The sequence below is a fragment of the Tiliqua scincoides genome, chromosome 5, assembly GCF_035046505.1.
Source record: "Tiliqua scincoides isolate rTilSci1 chromosome 5, rTilSci1.hap2, whole genome shotgun sequence".
Taxonomy (NCBI): domain Eukaryota; kingdom Metazoa; phylum Chordata; class Lepidosauria; order Squamata; family Scincidae; genus Tiliqua; species Tiliqua scincoides.
This window is the reverse complement of record NC_089825.1, coordinates 119,323,572-119,342,056: the sequence shown is the minus strand read 5'-3', so window position 1 is coordinate 119,342,056 and position 18,485 is coordinate 119,323,572. Positions and strand designations below refer to the sequence as shown.

At 46.0% G+C, this 18,485-nt stretch overlaps 1 protein-coding gene across 1 annotated transcript in view; it reads right to left on the bottom strand.

Moving 5' to 3' along the window:
* The window catches only part of SLC17A7 (solute carrier family 17 member 7), a 47,508-nt gene extending 30,177 nt beyond the window's left edge, over window positions 1-17,331 (bottom strand). Inside the window, exon 1 of the mRNA XM_066630342.1 lies at window positions 17,270-17,331. Within this exon, the coding sequence (XP_066486439.1) occupies window positions 17,270-17,331 (62 nt within the window). The remainder of the gene's footprint in view (window positions 1-17,269) is intronic.
* Window positions 17,332-18,485: the final 1,154 nt, after the last annotated feature.

The window sequence follows — 18,485 nt, the reverse complement described above, 5'->3', positions numbered from 1 at the left end:
CAGGTGAAGTTTTCACCATCACTGCTTCTCTATGCTGGAGCAGCAAGCTGCACCTGCTGAATTTCTGACAGCTGTTAAAACATACAAAAGCCCTGCAGGGTGGGGTGGGGATGGGGGAATGGTCAACTCTAAACAGGACTAGCTGTCTGAAGGACCCTCTCTGAGCTATCTCGTAAGATGTTGCTCAGAAAATGATTAACCAGGAAGCTACTGGTTTCAGTTTTACCTGTCTGTGAACTCACCAAAAAGCCATAGGCAAGCCCCCTCCCCCTCTGTGGTTTCCAAACTGTGAGCCATAACTCCCCAGGGAGCTGCGGAAACCAGCCAGAGAAGCTGCAGAATCCTTGTGAAAAACCTGCCGCCCTACACACAATGTATAGGATTGTAGCCTTACTGGGGAGTCACGGCCAATGGCCCAGTAAGTCAAGGGAGCCTCCAGTCAAAAAAGTTTGAGAACCACTGATCTATAATATCTACAGTACTTTACACAATCGTTGCCAGGATTCTAACCAGGCGACACACATTAAACATTTTGAAAACTCAGCACTGTTAACACGGATACTAAAATCTAATGTGATCAACATTTGGAGTGTCAGATTAAGACCCGGGGACAGATCACCACCCAGTTGTGAAGTTCACTGGGTGACCTTGGGCCAGTCAATCTCTTTTCTGTGAATCTTAATGTTGGTTTTTATGGTTATGATCCTTTATTTGGTAGGGTTGCCAGGTTGCTCTGCTCTGAGTTATTTTCCCTTTCCTGTACTGGACTATCCTACTTTCTGATTCCTCTTTCCATTCAGCTTCCCAGCAGGAAATCTCTTTGCTTCTGTGCCACCCTCCTGAAGATTACACAAAACTCTTCCTGTCCCAATGTGAAGCTTTCCACTATCAAACTATCCTTTCCTTTCCTTCAGAGCAGGGATCTCTATCGGCCGAAGGGCCGCATCAAGTATCTGGCACAGTGTCGAGGGGAAAAAAATTAAATATAAAATTTAAATAAATACACTAGAGATGGAACTTAGATGAATGGGCTCAAATGTCCAGGACTTCTCCAAGCATGAACACAGCCCAAGAAATAAAGCACACTTAAATGGACCCCCATTCCCTCACCCCACAAGCACAACTCTGGTTGTGTTTGGTCAACTGGGCCAGGGGCGTTCAGGGGATCAGAGGCTGGCTGTGGGCCAGATAGAGGCTCACTGTGGGCTGCATCTGGCCCCCAGACCGGGGTTTGGAGACCCCTGCTTCCGAAGAACTGCATTGTATCAACACATTGCTTTTTGACACCTTATCCCAGAGCATGCCCAAACATTCCATGACATCACAGCCAGCCAACCAATGGCTGAGGTTGTGGGCATTTGAGTGGTTTGCAGATTGTTTTAACCCTTTGCTGACACCACTCATGAATATTTTTTCCAGTTTGAGGCACCAAGTTTAAGCACTTCTCATCAAGTTGCACTGGCTTGGTGCTGGAGATGTGACCGCCTTGTCTTGCAACCTTTCCTGTCATGCTGAGCAGCAAAGGTGGCCAGGGACCGCAGGAATGCTCACGCTGGATGCCTTTTCAACCTGCTCCAGGCCTTCTTGCATAATTCATGCCCCTCGAGCACCAAATGCTTCCTTCTTCATCTATATTTCATGTAATTAAACTTTGCTTGAGCTTTCCCCCCCTCTTTCTTCTTTTAAAAAATAGCACTGTATTTAAGTCCCCTGGGTTCTTTGGGGAAAGGGCACGGGGACTAGTATCTTGGAGCTCTCAGACCCAGGACAGCAGGAGAAGACCTCTCCATTAGGTCTTGGTTACAGACTTTCCAAGGCATCTGGGCGGCTTTCAGCTGGAGATCGAATCACAGACTTGATGCAGCTTTGGTGTGATCCAGCAAGGCAAGCAATTTTAATCAGGAGATGCTTGCAAAACCAGAGAGACCCAATCTCTCTGCCATTGAGATAATGACCAGACTGGCTTGCAAAAATTTAGCTTACAAACTAAGATCAGCTTGGCAGGGCATCAGCTGCGAGTCCAAAACTGAAATGACTCTTCCCAGCAGACCAGAAAGAGCAATTTTTTTTAAAAAAAAAAAGGAAAGTGTTTATGTTGCTGTTCTTAAAACAGATACAGGAGTGTGAGCAACATCAGTGCACACGATTGACCAAGAAAATCTGGCACCTAGGCTCCAGACCTGGAAGAAGCTTTCAAAGTTCTGATAAATACAGAGGCCAAGTTCCAGAATGAGGTGGTAGAGGTCTGATGTGGTCAAATTTTCCTTGTAGGGCTTGTTCTCCAGCCTTCTGATCATCCTTGTCACTCTCCTCTGAACCTGGCTACAGGTTTGGCTACATCTTTCTTAAAGTGGGGTGCCCAGAACTGGACACAGTACTCCAGGTGAGGTCTGACCAATGCAGAGTAAAGCACAATCAGAACTTCTTGCAATTTGGAAGCCACAGTTCTACTAATGCAGGTTAAAATTGCATTTGCCTTCTTTGCAACCATTTTGGAATGCCCTCCTCCAGCAACTGCCCACAAATGAAGAAAACCACCCCAGTAAGCAAACGGCTGCACCAGAACCTTTTCCCCTGATGTGCTATTTTTCTATTGGCAGGTCATTTTTATCAGGCTTGGATGCGCTCCACCTGTAGCCTGAAGTGGTAGAGTCCATCCTACCAGCTGATCATTCTGCTACCTCACTCTGCTTCATGGAGCCGGCCAGAGTTAGAAATTAAGAAATGCTCTGGGCATATCTATGCTACTGATCTCAATGAATGGCCAGTGCAAGGTTGATGGGGATCTTGCCCCCTTCCCCCCCCCCCCCACAGCAGTCCCTGCTGACTCTTGATGATGCATTAGACATTACCACTGCCACCTGCACTGAGGGGTCAGGAGTTGGCCCAGCCAGGTGTGCCATCTCATGAGTGTGGGCTTGGACTACTCTTGACTCCACTGTTTCTTAACTGATGTCACAGTAATCCCCTCCCCTCCAGGGAGCCCTGGGAACTGTAGTTCTGTGACAGCGGGTTGATCTTACCACTCTTCTGAATTGACTGTTCCCAACATAGTCACGACTTGTCACGGTCACGCTAAATGCAATTCTTGGCAGTGGCATCACTGGGGGGGGGGTATGGACTGCACCAGGTGACACATTGGGGGGGGGGGTGACACTACTACTGGCAAGAATTTTAAAATCTTGGTTTTTTCAAATACCATCATGTTATATATCATTCAATAACTACTTTAATACAGAATGCAATGCAACAAACTGTCGAAATATCTGTATTCTATCAAAAGCTGTAGCCAAAAAACCAGAAATTGAAATCACAACTACCTTATGTAACAAAAAGCGAATTTTCTTAACTTAAAACTGACCAATGAGATTGATTGTTCCGAGAGCCAATGAGGTGTTCTTATGACACAGCCAAGAACCAATAAGGTGTTAGTATGAATCAGGTCTCATTTCCATGTATCACAGCTAATACTAGAACTCTTATTCAGTTGTGTGAGTGTCAATGTTGGCCACTGGTTGTTTGTTGGTTACTGATTTGTTGGGTGGCCTATATTGTTCTATATTAAAATAAATAAAGTTAATGGGGGTTACACCAACCCTAGCGATGCCACTGCATTTAGGTTGTGCGTATGATATTGTAATTTATTCTGTATGGTCTGGTACGGGAGGTTCATCATGGGGGTGATGCAATCAGCTCTTGCACCACAAGAGCTCTCAGAAACCCTAGTGATACCTTCGATTCGTGGGCAAATGTCTTGCAAACATTTTCATTTACTCTAGGATATTCTAAATGTGACTTTGGCTGCAATCCTAACCACACCTTCCTGAGAGTAAGCCCCATTGAACAAAATAGGACTTCTGAGTAAATCTGGTTAGGATTGTGCCCTTAGTCTTCTCAGTGTGGTCAGTTATGGGTACTGCTGAACTGTGATGGGCGCTATAGCTCAGCCATGAAACACTTGCGTGTTGAATGCACAAAGCTCCAGATTCGACCACCAGTTCAAAAGATCAGATGATGGGAAAGGCTGTAGCCTGAGAACCTGGAATGACCTGCCAGTCAGATGGACCAAAGTGCTGACTTGATACACAGCCGCTTCTCTCACTCTCTCATTTAAGCCATTTCTGCCCAATGTTGCATATACACAGCAGGAATTAAATGTGTACACCTGTGGGCTGGGCAGAAATGGGTTAACTCAGGCTCAGCCAAAACTGACTGGTGGCCTTTGTGGTCAAATGAAAGAAAGTTGTCATCACGAGTGTAACTAATATATGAGATATGCTGCCACAAGATTTAAAAAATTAGGCAAATTCATGGTGGATTACGTCTAGCAATGGCAGTGATGACTAAATAGAACCTCCATGTTCAGAAGCACTATGCCCAAATAACAGTTCCTGAGGTGCAGCCACAAGGGGGAGCTATTGCCTTGCTAATGAGCTTCCAGGGGCAGCTATCGGGCAATTGCAGAGAGCAGGATAAAAGGTGGCCCCCTTGGTTTGATTCAGCATGATCTTCTCATGTCAACAGGCAGTTGTATGTAGCCTCTGGTGACAGTACAACCCAGTCCTACTGTACTGTAAACAGAGAGGTGGTAACACTGAACATCATCATTGCCGGTCACAGAATGGCAAGAAAGGAGCTGATAGAACTTCATCACTCCTTGAAAAATGCAAGTTTAGATGAGCTTTGCAAGAGCTGAACTGCTAGGCTACTCTAGAGCACCTCTGCAAAGGAGTTAAGGCAGATAGGACTGGTAAGAGCTGATCTGCTACATAAATCCTCTACCCTTTCAACAGCTTCTCTTTGAGTTAATTAAATAAGTGAGGTAAGCTTGGCAAGCAGCCAACTGCATGTCAATTGAGATTAAAACTCAAGAGAAACAGAAGAAGCCCTTAAATCTACTGCTGGCATCAACAACATATGATGTGTTAATGATTTTGCTTTTTTTCCCCCCCCTTTTAGGAATGTGCTGTGCTAATATTCCTAAACACCTTTAGGAATGTGCTGTGCTAATATTAATACACCTGCAATATTTTTATCAGCCAAGCTGAAAGAGCATGGATAAGAGTTCTTGTGAGCGGGACACGGAAAGACCAATTCTAAAATACTGAATTTCCAAATGCTACAGTGTATGCTTACAAAGGACAGTGAAATAATAATCAAGATGGATCCAGGCTATGTATAGATTACAGCTTTTTGAGACTGTTTAGAGCAGGGGTGTCAAACGCATTTCATATAGTGGGCCAAACAGCATTCATGGTGCCTGCTGAGAGCCAGAAGTGACATCATTAAGGAGACGATGGCCAGAATTAAGCCCTTGGTTCTCACATAGTAACGCATTGGCTGCAAATGACAAGAAGACGTTCAAATATTGTTCATAATTCCAAGATATGAGAGAGTCCAACTTTCATGGTGGAAAGTCCAATTATAATGGGGGCCAAATAAATTGTTTCTGGGAGACACATTAGGCCCGCTGGCCTTATGTTTGACACTCCTGGTCTACAAACAAAAACTTCTGAAAAACAGTGTGGGAGCATCACACTGGTTAGTGCCCTTATATACATTGCCTATACGCAACAGGGACCAAATGCAAGACAGGCCACAATGGCTAAACATCCAGAGATAGCAACCTAGGAAACAGAGTTTTAAACCCAGGTCTCTCTAGTCCCACCTGGCACACTAACCACTATGCCACACTGTTTGTAATTAGTGCCTGGGTGGCAAGCACTCACCTCTCTTTTGAGACTCTTTTGTGAGCTCAGAAGCACTGTTGCTGCTGCAGAGCCTCCTTCCCTCTTCATCCCAAATGGCCCTTTGCCCTCCATTTGTAGCACCTGCTATGCCACAGGGGCTAGAATGTGAGGAATCCTGGAACCAGCGTGGCTGGAATCCAGGCCAAACCTGACCCCTCAGTGTTCTGCCAAATCCCAATCCACTGGGCCTTGTAAACCAGTCCAATCAATCAGAGTTGCCAATAAGCCAAGTTATAGTCCAAAGTCAGGTTCCAGGTAGGTCAGTCCAGTCCATCAGGGTATCCAAATCAAAGTCCAGTCACAGTCCAAGTCCCAATTCCATAAGCCCAGTCAGTCAGTCACAACTCCTACCTCCAACCTGCACTCCTTCAAAACCCACCAAACCCTTTCTGCCTCAGATGCTCCCTATATACCTGAGGGATCTCCTTATGCTCTAGTGGCTGCAGCTGTGCAGCACACCTCCAGCTACCACCTGGGCTTTAATCCTGCATTTACTCAGAGCAAGGGGCACTGTGGACACCACACCCTATCTCCTCGGTGATATCTTCCGCAATTCCAATACACTCAGCTGGTATACACATACCAAGCAACAGGACCCAGGCAGGAGCTGTGCTGGAGGCTGAGGCAGGAATCCCAGCCAGAAGTCTATCTTCCTAGCTCACTCTTGTTTTACTCTACCTGGAAGCAGCTTTCCAAAGTCTCAGGCAAAGGGTCATTCCCATCACCTGTTGAAGGATCCTTTTTTTTTTTTTTTTTTTAGTTGGGATACCAAAGATTGAACCTGGGACCTTTAACAATGCAAAGCATAGGGTCTACCTCAGAGGTATGGATAAGGCCGGCCAACCATATGGTCGACTAAAGTCGTCTAAAGGGGCAGGAGGTCTGGTCTAGAGGGTAGAGCCTCCGTCTGTCTGAAGATAACATCCACAAGGTCGCCAGTTCGAGGCCGGCACTGTGCGACCTTGAAGCAGCTGACAAGCTGAAGCCGAGCTGTTCCATCTGCTCTGAGCGTGGGAGGATGGAGGCCAGAGTGTGAAGCCAGATTGGAATGAAACACCTGAATGTAGTGGTTCTTGAAAGAAAGAACCTTCTTTCAATTGTAAAAATCCTTATTTAATAAGGGATTTAAATAAAGCCTGCCTATGTAAACCGCCTTGAATAAAGTCTTGAATAAAGACCAAGAAAGGCGGTATATAAATACCTGTTGTTGTTGTTATTGTTATTGTTATTATATTAAAGTGGTCACCTCAGGCAGCAAGCTGGCAGGAGGCACCAATCCTCCACTGTTCCTCCTCTTCCCATTCCATGGATTGGAAAAAATAGGGACAGAGAGGAAGAACTATGGAGAAGAGGACAGTCTGACGCTGAAGCCCACCACTCTGATCTCCTCCACACTTCCTCTTCTGCTCAATCCTTCTTTCCCTTTTCCAGTACAGGGAGTGAGAGGGGGTTTATGAATCACCAGGTAAAGGGGCAGCATTTGCTGCCATGCCCCTCGACCTCCTCAGCACCAGGAGGTCTTGGGCCACCCAAAGTGCTTCCAAAAGAGTTTCTCCTATTTAGAGCCCAATCCTATGCATGTACCGTTGTTAGTATATGTCTCTACTCCAGGGAGCTTACAATTTAAAATAGTAAACAGAATGACGGAACCACTGAAATATATAGGGACAGAGAAAAAGATAAATGTAGGTCACATTCTTGGTACAAATTTAAGCTTGTTTGAAACAGGATGAAAAGTAGTTTTACAGTAATAATATCTCACAAAGAACTTAAGGAATTGCACCCTAAGGATGCTGTGCATTCTTAGATTCCTGGTTCACCAATAGAACTACAATTCCCAGGATACTTTGGTTGGCTGCCGTGCTAGCTCTATAGCAGCCATTTTCAACCACTGTGCCGTGGCACACTGGTGTGACGGGAATGGTCCCCAGGTGTGCCTTGGGAATTTGAGAGAGGGTCATTTATCAATAGGACCATTGGGGGATATGAGCCCCCCATTGACAGCACAGTGTGCCTTGTCAATTGTCAAAAAGCTGATGGTGTGCTTTGACCATTTTAGTGCCTTGCCAGTGTGCCGCAAGATGAAAAAGGTTGAAAATCACTGCTCTATAGTCTTGAAACAGGCTTCAGTGTGTCACGTAGTAGACTAGTGTTTGGATCACTTATGGAACGCAGACAAGGAAGTGGCATTCTTTCTCTCTGATTAGTGATTGTAGCAATAAAACACCCTAAGAACATCCCTGATATTTAGGCCCCACAGTTTAATCAGGTAATTATAAGTCCTTCCGCCTGCACATTGAACATAATGCGCATTCCCTCATGCTAAAGTTTCCCATGGATGATAACTTGACAAGATGAGTTTCCACACATTTTTTGTGGCTTTAAAAACAAAATTCCTATTCTTTTTTCCCCAGGGGTTGTGCTAGCAAAGCTGAACTTGTATCCACCAAACATACAATCTGTCTCTTGCGCACGCTCTCTCTCTCTCACACACACACACCACAAACACGCACATGCACAGAGTTGCATATATAAGGGTTAGGGTATTGGGGGCGGCAAAGCCGAACAACATCTATGAAAAGGTTTTATGCCGGATGCTAGGCGGAGGATTAGCTCTGAGGCCAGCTGTCTTATTCTCTGCCTACCGCACACAAAATGTTGCAGCCGCCACTGGTCTGCTTGAGAACTCTGAGGGTATCTCATGGCTGATGGCAAATGAATGATGCAACCCCAAACCTTTGGCTACAGGTGTTGAAGGTGCTGGGATGAATTTGGCTGATGTTCAAAATTCAGCTTCTGATTTCCTTTTGACAATGATGGAACCAGAAACAGGGGATGGGGGAGGAGGGAGGGAAGGTGAGGTGGACTCAATGGGTGGGTGAATGACTGGATGATTAAAACAGCGTTCTCACAAAATGATCATTCCCAGGCTCTTTGAAACCCTTGATCACTATGAATAGGAGGCATTTTATACTTTCCTGAAGTACTGGAATGTTTGTTTATGTTAAAGAAACTGTCAAAAATGTTTCATGGAGAATATTAAGATGCAAGCAAGGAGATTGCAAGGAGCCAGGAGTTAGAGCCAGTTAGGGCCAGTACAGCCAGTATCCAGAGTCAGCACTGGGGGCATCTGCTGATGACCCAGGGACCTCAGGCAAACCCACTGCCAGTCTCTGAAACTACCTCTGTGCTTGTAGCCCTTGTGAGAGAGGGTTATGCCGTCAGTCAAGGGAGGCCCTCTATTATCAACTCTCATCCCATCCAAGGTGAACCCCACTACAGATTTAGAGGAGGCCACCTAAGTATGTGGTGTGCCAAGGGCTCTGTGTGCCAAGGGCCCTGTGAAACCTAAAGGCAGCATTGGAAGGAGGTCTGGACTAGGGCTAGAGTGTACTTCCTCATGTAAGAGGCATGGGAACATGAGTGGATGTCAATAAACAGGAAAGAGGATGGGGTGCAAGTCTATTGCTAACACCTTTGTTCCAACCAAGTGAAACTCACACACCTGTCAAAGTGCTGCCAATCCCATGAGTCAAGGCATTCAAAACTAAAAGAAGTCCCACTGATGTGTTGTTGTATATTTTCTGGTCTGATTTCAGTCTTGAGTTTGTGCATGCTTTAAATGTATCCTAACTCGCTCAGAGCCTTGGAAGTAAGGTGGAAAGTTTGAAGGGTAAGGATGGGATGTCAGTAGAAATGGAGGCCAGATTGATGGAAGGAAGGCTGATGAAGGTGAGGCTGGATCTCTGTGCACAGAAGGAGACAGACAGAATGGATGGTGTGCATATGGCCCAACCAAGGGATAGATGGATGGAGAGAGTTTTTGATCTGGTTCACAAACATGGAACTCATGCAGTTTTGCTACACTTGGTGTCTGGCAACTGCATGTATGAAATGAAGCCATTGAAAAATGATCTATGTGGGATGGTATAAAAATTTTATACCAGATTTTCTGTTTGTGAAAATTGTCTTCTCACAAGCGAAAGCCAACTCTGGATGATAACGTGTGGATCAGCCTTTGATGTATACCAACAAAGGTGGAGAAATAAATAGATAAATGAATGGGCATAGGAAGGACTGATTGCAGGATGGGAGAGAGGACAGACAGACAAGGAAGATAAAGGCTCAGTGAGAATGTTGCATGATCAAGCTGTGGGTACAGGCTGTCAGAAATGTGTTCTATGTCTACTACATGCTCCCTCCTTCCTCTGTTCTCTCCTTCTGTGCTTCGATTCTCTCCTGCACTTTCTGGTGTGCAGTAACCATAGTTTGCAGTAACTCCAAACAGGCAAACTCTGATTACTTCTATCCATTGTTTGTCATCACAGTACAGTTCGTCCCCCCATGAATTTCCGATGCTGGTTAGGAGGCAAACTGTGGTTAGCAGAGATAGGTGAGCAAAACGGAAAGGAGGCCACAGGGATAGATGAACAAATGGGGAGACAAATGGGAAGAGATATTCAAGAAGATGGAGATATATGGACTTGAGTTTATGGACGAATAGGCTGTGCATGGAAGAGCATTGGAAAGGTATCCTGGTAGATAAGGTGTTAGAAAAGCAGGGATAATGAAGGAGTAAAGAAAAATGAAATCTAAAATTCTGCCTTGCTTCACACCATTCCAATGACTAAAAAAAATGCACATTTAATATGCTTTGAGGATCAGGTTGCAAGAATGGATTTTTAGCCTCAACAACCTTCAGGCGTTTGCATTTGCTTCCCCACTCCCTGGTTAGCCAGGCTTCGAAAGCAACTCAAACTATCTAGGGACTCACATTTCACACGCAAGCTTTTCTCACTGCCTTGTTAGCTTTGCTTAAGAGTTTGCTTGGTCAGGAATGGCTGGTGAAAAGAGAGGTTGTGCTAGACCTGAATACGGAAATTGCCTCACAGCATCAGAGCAAAGAAAGGCCCATCTATCATGTTGTCTCTCTTGCAAATGCCCAAGCCAGGTGGGCCAGGCAGAGGAGAAACCTTCCCCTCCCTCTGTTTTTGCCAGCTTAGGATATCAGCAGCATTTGCTGAGTTTGCAAAAAATGGAGCTTTCCTGTTAGGTTTGGCTCATACATATCCAGTTCATACTTATCTGGGACAGTGATGGGATTTGTGTGGTGGAAGGTTGGTACCCCGTGCCTGCCCCACAGACTTCATTTGTGAACTGTGGATGTTTCATGCAAATGCCTGCTCATGCCCTGAATGCTATTCTTTCCCCAAAATTGAGATAAAGCCGGGTATAAATTTGAGAAGATAAATAAATAAAATAAAATTGCCATGCTCAGAGTCATCCATGAGTTGCTTCATTCCATCCATGAAACCTACTGAGGCCATTGCGTCAGTCAGGAGATGGGGGGGGGCAATTGCAAGCCTGTCCCCAGTGCTGCCCAGGGGCACAGGACCACAAAATGCCACCCCCACCCCACCCAAAAAATGGCACTTCCAGTTTTTCGTGAAAACCAGGCATTTTGAAGGCCTTAGAAGGCCTTTGGGGGGGCCGCAGGCAGCCTCCCCAGCCCTTAAATGCTTCTAAGGCCTTGAGAATGAGCCCAAATTTGGAAAAAATGGCAGCAGGTGGGAAGGGTCATGGCGCCACCCCCCATGGGATGCCATTTGGGACATTTGCCCCCCCCCCGACTCCTTTCCTGGTACATCAGTGGGGGAACCCACTTCTGTCCACCCACTTGCCTCCACTGCTTCTCTTCCTCTCCCCTCCACTCACTGGATTGGGAAAGGAAGAGGAGAGTGATGGGCTAGAGCGTCCGTTATCCTCCACACTTTCTTGCTTTTTTCACCCTATTTCTTTTTCTATCCAGGGAGTGGAAGTGGGGCGGACACATTACCCAATAAAGAGGGGGCAGCATTTGGCGCACTGTCTCAGGCACCAGTAGTCTTGGGTCAGCTCTGGCTGCGCCGAAGGCCGGATTTGCCCCTGAGGTGACAGATTTGCTTTAGGATTAAATTGCTGCTTCCGCAGGTTGATTTTCCGAATAAAGAAGGAGGAGGACAAAACTTTCCCTCCCCACACAGCCTGATTCTGCCTGGGATTGCTGCTCCTCGGTGCTGTTTTGAAGAAAAATTAGAGTGGTTTGAAATGTATGTGCTCATATAACTTGGCCTCAGTCTCCCTTCTGCAGTGTGTGTGTGTGTGTGTGTGTGTGTGTGTGTGTGTGTGTGTGTATGGTGGTGATAATAATAGCATGACTCCATAAGGTTAGAGTTATAGCAAGCTATTTTACTGTTATATTTTTTTTTTGTTTAAGATTGTAAGTCTCTTTGGCGTGTGATATGTGTAAAAGTGGAATAAAAAAGGTTTTGAAATCAAATAAAAGCAAAAACAATACACACGGACTACTTTGGCTATTTGGAAGTGCTTGTAAGCCCCTTGAATGATTTCCAAGAGATGGAAACATTGCTAAATAAATAAATAAATAAATGCTCAATAGGAGTATTATTCAGCAGAATAGTATTTGCATGAATTAAGCATACAGCCTCATATACATCTTTTCTTTGCAAGAGAAAAGGAGCAAAATGTTTGCCCTGCACCTACGATTGGGTGTAGTTGTTTTGTGGATGTGGGTCTGCCAGTTGGTCACCTTCCATCCAAAGCCACCTAGCCATGTCCTGTCTTGTGGGTCAAATTCACTCCAACAAAATCAGCTGCCATCTTCGGTCAGCCTACTTTCATATCTATGATGAAGTCACTTTGCGCCCCTAGCCATTTTACCACCATTTTTATTATATGAACATTCAAGCAATTACCATCTCTCATCCCCATCCTTTCAACCAAGGCATTGATCCCAGAGGCCATTACAGTGTTATATTACAAGGGATTCCACAGCTGAGCAATGCACTGCATAACTTAAGATTGCAATCCTGGACATGCTTATGTGGCCTCATTGATCACAGTAAGACTTGCCTCTGAATAAATGCACATAGGATGGAAGTGCTGGTAAGTCACTTCCTAAACTTCCTGCCAACCAGCCTCATTAGAGGGGCTCTAAGTCATCCAATACAGTTATGTATCGTGATAATGGCTGGCATTTGGGCTGCTGACTCACTATGGCACACACTCTATCAGTCCATGATATCAGTAAGACACTGCAAAACTGTGACACCATGTTCCATCCTTGCACCCCATGTCCAGCACTTATTTGCCACTGTAGTGATGCACTCCTAGGAGCAGGCTAGATTTACAATTCAATTCGACATGTCTACTCAGAAGTCCCATTGTGCTCAATGGGACTTACTCCCAGGAAAGCATGTATAGGGTTATAGCCTTGGAAATGGAGGAGTAATGGAAATGGATTATATCCGATGCGGATGCTTCCTGAACTGAGAAACATACAAAGGCAACCCAGGTAATGCACATAGAAAAGCCAGATTCTGTAATCCAGGTGCCTAGGCAGGTAGGGAAACTCTGAGAACACTGTTTCTCAAGCTGTGGATTGGGACCCACTAGGTGGGTTGTGAGCCAATTTCAGGTGGGTCCCCATTCATTTCAATGTGTACTTTATTTTTAATATATTAGACTTGATGCTACCATGGTATGTGACTGCATCTGGGGACATGTTACAGCTCTGTACTTTTAGCAGGTTACTGTATGTGCTTTTAACAATGATAGTAAATGGGACTTACTCCTGGGTAAGTGTGGGAAGGATGCAGCCTAGGATTGTTAAAATTTTCCTGCTTGATGATGTCACTTCTGGTCATGACATCAATTCTGGTGGGTCCTGACAAATTTTCATTCTAAAAGTGGGGTCCCAGTGCTTAAAGTTTTTGAACCACTGCTGCAGAAGAACTGCAAGAAGATAAATACAAGGCCCTTAATATGTCTAAAAGTTTTGAACTGAACTACTTTCTAATGGGCAGTTGTAGGCAGATTCTGCCTACATCTTGCCCGTTATATAACCTCAATGAAGAGGGCTGCAGACTTAAGAACATAAGAAGAGCCCCACTGGATCAGGCCAAAGGCCCATCCAGCCCAGCTTCCTGTATCTCACAGTGGCCTGCCAAATGCCCCAGGGAGCATACAAGACAAGAGACCTGTATCCTGGTACCCGCCCTTGCATCTGGCAATCAGAGGTAGCCTACTTCTAAGATGTTGCAAATACACATCATGGTTTATAAGCCATGATGGACTTTTCCTTCAGAAATTTGTCAGGTCCCCTTTTAAGGACATCTAGGCCAGGTGCCATACCACATCCTGTAGCTAGGTGTTCCACAGACTAACTACACACTGGGTAAAGAAATATTTACTTTTTCTCCCAACACTCAATTTTAGTGGATGTCCCCTGGTTCTGGTGTTACGTGAGAAGGAAAAGAACATCCCTCTATCCACTCTGTCCGTCCCCTGTATAATTTTGTATGTCTCAATCATGTCCACCCCTCAGGCACCTTTTTTCTAGATGAGGGATGTCAAACTCATTTCATACAGAGGGCCAAAGTTAGCATTCATGGTGCCTGCTGAGGGCTGGAAGTTACATCATTAGGCAGGAAGTGACATCACTAAGCAGACGAAGACCGGAAAGAAGCACTTTTTCTCACATAGAAATCCATTCGCTGCGAATGACAGAAGAGGAAAATGTGTAAATTTGTTCATTTTTTTCAAGACATGAGAGAGCCCAATTATCAAACTAGGAGAGCCCCAGTTATAACAGGAGCCAGACAAACTGCTTCCGGCACCGCATTCGGCCCACGGGCCTTATGTTTGACACCCCTATTCTAGACTGAAGAGCCCTAAACACTGCAGCCTTTCCTCAAAAGGACCAATTACACATGGGCCAATTGACTTAAGGCCAATTACACATTAGGAAGCCAATATAAGCTTTTTTAAAATTATAAAAAGCACTTGGATGTATATGGTTGAGGTCAACTGTGGCAGAGACTAAGAGCTGAAGCTCCCGAGCACCCCACAGGAATTTCAGATCACTTCACAAACCCCATTGAACTAGTTTAAAGAACGAAAAAATAAAACTGAGCCAGGGCCAAACTCATGCAGTCTTCACAATGGCCTTCACTTTTTGGAACTGCAAGCTGAATATTTAGAGAGTGGCCTGGAATAGCTCTGAGGAGGCCAGCCCCCCCTCCAGCATCCCATATGACCCTTATCAGCCCCACCTGGTTTCTGAGATTTCACCAGCTGCTGTCCTTGCATTTCTCGGCTCACCTCTGCAGCTATAAAGTCTAGAATCGTTGTTTCTCTTCTTTCTGTTCCTTAATTAAGAGTTAGTGGATCAGAATGGCAAATCTTCACATAGGACCACATTCTATCCTCATACACTGGGTGTCTGGTTACATAGACACATTTCACTCCGTTGGGAACTCTCTCTTCCTCATTCTTCCTTATTAAAGACCTGCCTTCTTAACCCATCTGTTGTTCCCCAGGCAGTCATTTTGGGGGGGAGGGGCGGCGGGGGGGGGGGCTCCTACCGCCTGCACAGCAATCCATCTCAACCACGCGCATCAAGAGTCACAAAAAATATATACCCGCGTGGATATAAATATAGAGAGGGAACAGGGAGAGAACAAGAGCGAGAGCTCTCCACGTAGCCACTTATAACCGTGGTGAATATTTTATGAAGTTCTGCTATGACGGTGCAGCTCTCCAACTGGAATTCATGCCAGTTATGTAAAGCAATTTTGCCGTGGCCACCAACCCCCCTCCCCCTCCCGCCAAGGTGGGCTGGGATTGTATTTTTTCTTTGCTTGGCTTTTTTAAAAATAGCACCTGTCCTCTCATCATATCGACCAGCCTGGTTTGACTTCCCTGGAGCCAGCTTTGGTTTGACGTGTGTGTGTGTGTGGGGGGGAATAATGGGAAACCTGCCTATCTATCCAAAGTGAGAATAAAGCCCCTTGTCTCCCCACGAGTTCTCATGATATCCTTGAAGCTTTAATGCCAAGTGGTGTTGTATATGCTTAATGTGTAGTTGGACCTTTCGGGCCTGCAAAGAAAGACAAGACGTACTGATTCTTATTAAGGCTCTAAGGATCTGGTCCCCGAGGCCTTGTGTATCCTATAACCCTCTTCCCTCCCACTGCCCTTTTCACCAGTGGATTTTCCCTAGTCTGGGAACTGATGACCTCTCAGAACCCAATCCCTTGGTCTGCAAGCTTAAGGGGATAATATGGGTTTGTTAAATTCATCGTTCATAATCTCCACCACAGCTCCCGCCCACATGCTATCTGACTGGTTTCTAAGCCCATTAAAGGACTCCCTTCTCTGGAGCACTTTTGGAGTGCTGGTGGATGAAATTTAATCAAGGAAAGAAAATGTAGTATTCAGCCTTGCAAAAAAAAAATAAAAATAAATAAATCTATATACATTGAGAGTGTTTGTGTGCGTGTGTGTTGAATGGGGGAGATTACTGCATGGGAGGAGGGGGTAGCTGAATGGATGATGGTTAAAAATAGAAATATTGCCCTCCTCTTGTTCTTCTCATGTTCACCTCTCTCTCCCTGATGACCCAACATGCAAGGGTTGTCAAGAACTGGCATAGTGAAGCTAAAAGTAAGAGGGAAGGAAAGGGTATGTTTCAACTCAATTTACAAGACAAAAAACAATTTTCTTTGGCACACATAAACAAACAAATAGAACATCATGATACAAAACACACCCAAGTGTCCAGGTTGCAGGAGAGAGAACCCCATCTGGCTAAAACCAGAGAAGAGTTTTAAAAATAAACCTGATGAAAGGTGCTTTGGAGAGAGGGAGGGTAAACTGGGCTGTGTGTGTGGTTTTGAGTGCATGTGTCGAAGAGTGTTAGAAAATGTATACCTTATGGATTGGTAGCAGTGTGCATGACCCTCAGAGCTAAGTGACTTTCTGTGGTTTATTTATGTGTTATTTTCCTCTCTTACTTTTGCAGGATGCAGCCAGGGCTGCACACACAGCCTCTCCATCCTGCGTTTGATCATCACAACAACTTTGTGAGGTAGGTTTAGACGGAGAAATCACGACTAGCCCCTGATCACCCACACTGATCCTCGTGGCTGTGTGAGGATTTGAACCCAGAGTCTGCCTGGTCTAAAGCAACTTTCTTGCCAGTACACTGCACCAGCTTGTCACAGTTGCACACCTGTCAGAAAACAGGAGACGGAATGTGTGGGGCTGGCGGTGGGGGTGTGTATGAGTCATGGGGTGGTGAGATTATGAGTGTGCCTGAGGAAACAGTTCTGGCGGTATGTAAGATGGTGTGATTTAGTGGGGACTCGAGGGCACACCTGTGGGTGTGAGTGCATGCATGCATGTGAGCACATAGCCATGGTGTTGGAGCGCATATCTGACATGAGTCTGAAAAATGTGTGTAAAAACTGGGCACATTTTTGCTTTCCAAATGTTAACCACCAACATTCCCCCCCCCAGCACAGAGAAAAATGAATTGTGCACAATCACAAAATTGTTACCAGTACCAAAACTGGGGTCTGCACCTCCCCCCTCCCCAGCCAACCTTGTAAGAAACTTCATTCCAGAAGAAATCTCTTGCACTCCCCCAAACACAGGCACATCCCAGTCGTCCTTACCTGTTTATCTGCCCCAAGGTTCTCCCGGCCAACTTCCTGAACTCTTCTGTCCGGATCTCCATGACTTTTTGCTGCTTGTGCTAAAAGAAAGCGGAGGGTCTCCTGGACTGTGTCCTGGGATAACCTCTGGAGGCTGGGAGGTGAAAAATTAAAGACTCCACCAAGACATCATGAAGGCTTCTTCTGGGGTTGGTGGACCTGAGATGACTGCTGGTTTTTTACCCCCCAAAGATAATGAAATCTCTTGCTTTGTTGCTGGTGTGCCTCCTCTCCTTGTGTCCCTTTGCCTCCTTCCCTCTTCTCCTGCTTTCCCCCCTGCTTTCTTCTCTCCTCTCCTCCCTTCCTTCCTCCTCCTCCTCTTCCTCCTCTGCGCCTTCCCGAGTTTCTCCTCGCGCTCAGTCCTTGCTATGGCACCCTGATCTCAACTTGAGGAAGGGTGCTTGAGGATGCAACCATCACCGGCTCTGCCTGCCTGGCCGCGTGCCCGCTCCACCAACACGGGCAGAAGCGTCATGGGGGCAGCTTTGCCTCCCTGCACGAATGCCAGTGCCCTGCGTGGGACGCTGCGGAGACATCCACTCCCCCCACCCCACCCCACCCCCACCCCACCCCGCCTCCCCTCTCCTCTCCTCTCGCAGGCACCCTCTCCGCAAGCCCAGCCTCTCTGCAGGCGGGCTGGGGTCTGCGGGGAGAACTTCGAGCGTCCCAAAGAATTGGGGCTCCGCCCTGGCTGGAAAATTCAGCACCACGGAGAGCGACGCGGAGGAGCGGTACAACCGTCCCGGCCGGGGATTAAAGGGAATCTCTGTGTGCGGATGGGGGGAGGAGAGGATGTACTACGTTGGAGAGGATACAAGGGAGATTAGAGAGGTGTGGGGGATGGAGGGATGGGAAGATCAAAAAGATAGGAGGTTTACTGGTAGGGAAACTAGTAAGCAGAGGGAGGTGGAAGGAGGAGAAGGAAGGAAGGAAGGAAGGAAGGAAGGAAGGAAGGAAGGAAGGAAGGAAGGAAGGAAGGAAGGGAGAGAAAGAAAGAAAGAAAGAAAGAAAGAAAGAAAGAAGAAGAAAGAAAGAAAGAAAGAAAGAAAGAAAGAGGGAGGGAGGGAGGGAAAGAAAGAAAGAAAGAAAGAAAGAAAGAAAGAAAGAAAGAAAGAAAGAAAGAAAGAGGGAGGGAGGGGAGGGAGGAGAGGGAGGGCGGTGAGGAGGTGTGATGGGA